We start from the raw sequence: 4,197 nt of genomic DNA, 5'->3' as shown, positions 1-4,197 counted from the left end.
CCTATACAAATTTTAGGATGACTTTCTCATAAATATGATATTCCAGAAATTAAATACTCAAAATAAACAAAATATGGTATCAGTAACACAACTAACATAAACAAGTACTTATCAGGTCCAATCATGACATATACAAAACAAAATATCATAGAGCCGACAAGGCTCGATAATAACATAATATCATACTCCAAATATATACATGTAGTATCTCGTAGACGAAAAAACTTTGCAATACCTAAATACAACTGAGCCAACTCTCAAGGAGCTCTGGTTCTTCCTGATTCTTCTTCTCGAGCACCTGAGGTCGAACCACTTGTACCACATGTCTAGTACACACACAAATCTCGGGGGTCCGAAACCTCAGTACGAGACATCAAGAAACCATGATATATAAATATATGAAATAGAAACGCAATGATGTCATGCATGAATATGTGCAAAATATTAAGATAACATGAGTTAAATGATCGATATCTACAAGCATACATAATATTCTCGAGCAGGTTCACGACTCAGCAGACCATGCCTGGGATATGGCCCAGTCTCGAAGCTAACAACTACTTAAGCTAGACCGAATCAAGGTAGCCAAACATCTCCAGGACAAAATATCATATCATATATATAACGGATCTCAATTGATATATAACTTAATCTCAATAACAGAAATGCTCGATATGATATGTTCACTGATATTAAAATAAAAATATATATGGACAAAAGAAATATTTTATTTTATTTTGCACATCAATTACCTACTGATAATTTGTAAGTTAACATATAAACATCGCATAAATCAACAAATCACACATGATCATCATACGTCTCTTTCAGACATGATGAAAATAATTGATATCTATGCTTCTCAACCAATTAATAGTAATTTAAATCCTCAAGAAAATCTTGAAAATGTCAACTCAGATAAATCACAAGAATATTAAATTTAAAAGTTCTTATCAACATATAAAAATCTTATTACCATTTAAATTTAACTAAATTACAAATTTAGCTATTTAAGAAATTTTAAATTCCTCGTATTCCAATATCCGGTAAAAATACCTAAAATCATTCATTTATGATTTAATATATCACAAATATTATTTTTAGCTTTAGATTACGCTAAACTAATATTCAAGCGGCCAATATTATTAATTTCCCGAACTTTGAATTTTATCTAAAAAATTCAAAATATTCGAATTTAATTATTTTATTAGCTTGAATTATTGCGACAAATTCTAATAGTTATCGAACTATCATAATTTTCTTAGACTATCGCGTTATTAATTCAATGATAAATTCTATGTTCACCATGTTATACCTCCAAATCGATTAAATGTGGAACCTAAAAGAATAATGCAATAATTTATCAATATCAGTGTGATATTTAGACTAAAATAGAATTATTTATGTAAGATTAAATTCTTTTTTTTTTTGAAGAATGTAAGATTAAATTCTACCATTGGACAACCTTCGAACTTGTCAAAACAAAGTTCCAAATCAAGCCTAAATATTAAGCTCATTGGCAACAGGTGGCGAAATTGCCGGAGAAGACGACCAGAATCGCACGGAAAATAGGGAAGATTGATCTCGCGAGCTTCCTGCGAAATTTTGGTATCAAAACAAAGCTTACTACATAGGGAACAAAATCCTCAATCAATTTTGAGTTTTGAGCGGCGAAAGACGGCGATTTCAGTGGTCAAAGTGACATAGACGATTATTTGACTTAATTATTTTTTCTTAAAACATAATTTAATTATTTGACTTAATTATTTTAAATTCCTCATTTAAAATAATTAATTTCAATTCTTGCCGAATAAAAAAGTAATTAGTATCGGGTGTTAGCGTTATGAAAATAATTAATTTCAATTCACTGCCTAACATTCGTATCCATCATATAACAAACCATACCTAAACGCCGTTATGTAAACCTCTCCCTCTGAGCTTTATGGGTATCTTACAATCATTACAGAACAATATATACACACACCTTTAATATATACACCAACCAAGGACTACAAAAAAAATCCAGTGTTAACGATCATAGTCTCAAAGATCCAACTCACCAGTCATTCAACATCCCTTTTATAAGTACTATTGCCTTGATGCTCCTTGTACTGCATGCTATACTTAAATTTCATGTATTTTATCTTTGCTGTACTATGTCTAAAACCTTTCTCCTCCACGGATCGAAACTTTTTGACGATGATAGCCGTTAAAATGGGCTACCAAATGTAGTGGGCTCCGAAGAAAGATCAGATGGGCTGACGATTTTCAGTGGTCCAGTTCAGATTCCAGCATGCGGCCGAAAATTTTCGCGTTCCCGCCAAAACGACACTCTTTCAATTCAAAAAACAGCAAAGCGATAAATAAATGCACTTCTCTTTGTATTACTTACAGTCTCCGTTTATCACATCAGATACACATTTGTCTACTCTCTTGTTCCATTCCTCCCGGTGCGGTGGACATTCATTTCTGAGGTACTCTTAACTTTCTAGGGCTTTTCAGATCCTTAGATTTATGAATTTCCCTACCCTTTTCGGTAATTATATATTTCGGATTCGGTTTTTTTGCTGTCTGGAAGTTGAATTTTTCACATCTGTTTTGTTAAATTTTGAGATGGCAGTTAGTTGGGAGAAATGGCCGGAAAAGGTGGAAAAGGGCTTGTGGCGGGGAAGACCACCGCAGCTGCTGCCGCTAAGGAGAAGGATAAGAAAAAGCCTATGTCTCGGTCTGCTCGTGCTGGTTTACAGGTATCAAATTATTTCATTAATGTTGATTGTTTTCTTCTTCATTTTTAGCACTAGACTCGATTATTATTGTTTTCAACTAATTCAATACAAGTTGCTGTGGTCAATCATAGTTTGTGCATTAGGAAAATATACTCACTGAATTTTAATTTTGTTAACCGGGGAAATACGTCCAGATAAAACTTTAAGAATAATAGTTAAATTGTATAGATAAATTTGTGAACAACTCCCAGATTTGATGCATTTGTGTTCACTCTACGCGATACCTATCTTTAAAGGAAGGAATTGGGCCAACTAGTTCCAATGGTTAGAAAGTAGTACTTCTATTGCTTGTATTTCGATATTTTGACCTTTTTTTTGAGTGAAAGAGAATACGACTGCAGGAAATTGATTGCACGATTCACTTCTCTTGCTTTTGTTAACTGTTGAGCCACCAAACAAGTTCATTACTTGCACATGCTTGAATGCATCTTCTGTATCCTTAAACTTACCCTGGCATATTCGCACCGTGGCTCTAGTTCCCAGTAGGCAGAATTCACCGTCACCTCAAGTCAAGGTCCAACGCCCATGGTAGAGTTGGAGCCACTGCAGCAGTTTACACCGCTGCAATTCTTGAATACTTGACAGCTGAAGTGCTTGAATTGGCTGGAAATGCCAGCAAAGATCTCAAAGTTAAGAGGATAACACCGAGGCACCTGCAGCTTGCCATTCGCGGAGACGAAGAACTTGACACCCTCATCAAAGGTACCATAGCCGGTGGTGGAGTTATCCCTCACATCCACAAATCCCTCATCAACAAAACCACCAAGGAGTGATTTGCTTTCTTGTATTTCTCGTCTTTTTTTTTTTTAATCTCTTATGTTAGTAATTAAACTGCATGACATAGTTGTGAACCTGTAACTCTCCTCGGTGTAGTTTTCTTTAACATTTAGTGTGATTGATGATACTCGTTTGCTTTCATGACTGTTTTTATCTTCGGCCTGTGTGGTGTTTGTGGACGCTTACCCAATACACCTGGATGGTTTACATACAAAATTTACCTGATTTTTAAAATAATTGGATGCTACAAAATTTCTTTTAATCCTTCAACTGACCAAAATTAACGACCTTTGTGAGAATTCTTTGAAAAGGAATTTGTGAAGAATATGTTAATGCGTTATTTCTCATAGGACATAGGATAGGATGACCCCAAAGTACTTTCATTAACTCAAAAGAAACAAGCGAAACAGATCCAATCCTCACTGCTTGTGTTGTTCAAAGATAAAACTCATACAAAATTGTTGGATCTCGATTTTCTCATATCAAACACATTGGAAGTTTTAAATTTTTATTTTATTTTGACAATCAAAATATATTTGTTTTGGGCACTTGTATGGTTTTAGGATTAAACATTCATAGAGTGTCAGAAGATTATACCTTTAGGCATAGTTTGGTATACATGATAGGATAAACA

The 4,197-nt window shown here is 34.1% G+C and overlaps 1 protein-coding gene across 2 annotated transcripts; it reads left to right on the top strand.

The window, feature by feature from the left end:
• Positions 1–2,332: 2,332 nt before the first annotated feature.
• Positions 2,333–3,702, top strand: LOC140809409 (histone H2A variant 1). 2 transcript variants are annotated; one of them, XM_073167020.1, is made up of 3 exons: positions 2,333–2,474; positions 2,621–2,747; positions 3,263–3,702. In XM_073167020.1, exons 2-3 carry the CDS (start codon positions 2,634–2,636, stop codon positions 3,557–3,559), a joined length of 411 nt encoding a protein of 136 aa, XP_073023121.1. In that variant the 5' UTR covers positions 2,333–2,474; positions 2,621–2,633; the 3' UTR covers positions 3,560–3,702. The 2 variants fall into 2 exon arrangements, with proteins under 2 accessions (XP_073023121.1, XP_073023122.1); XM_073167021.1 differs by having other exon boundaries at positions 2,398–2,474; positions 2,625–2,747.
• The last annotated feature ends 495 nt before the right edge of the window (positions 3,703–4,197 follow it).

This window comes from Primulina eburnea, chromosome 13, assembly GCF_022965805.1.
Source record: "Primulina eburnea isolate SZY01 chromosome 13, ASM2296580v1, whole genome shotgun sequence".
NCBI lineage: Eukaryota > Viridiplantae > Streptophyta > Magnoliopsida > Lamiales > Gesneriaceae > Primulina > Primulina eburnea.
Note: the sequence above shows the minus strand (reverse complement) of the source record. Positions and strands in the feature narration are given on the sequence as shown.

What these genes read in the sequence shown, in the direction of transcription:
- LOC140809409 (XM_073167020.1), top strand. Translation starts at nt 2,634, where the DNA reads ATGGCCGGAAAAGGTGGAAAAGGGCTTGTGGCGGGGAAGACCACCGCA. An exon ending in CTGCTCGTGCTGGTTTACAG is followed by an intron (nt 2,748 to 3,262) that starts GTATCAAATTAT and finishes CCGTGGCTCTAG; the next exon opens with TTCCCAGTAGGCAGAATTCA.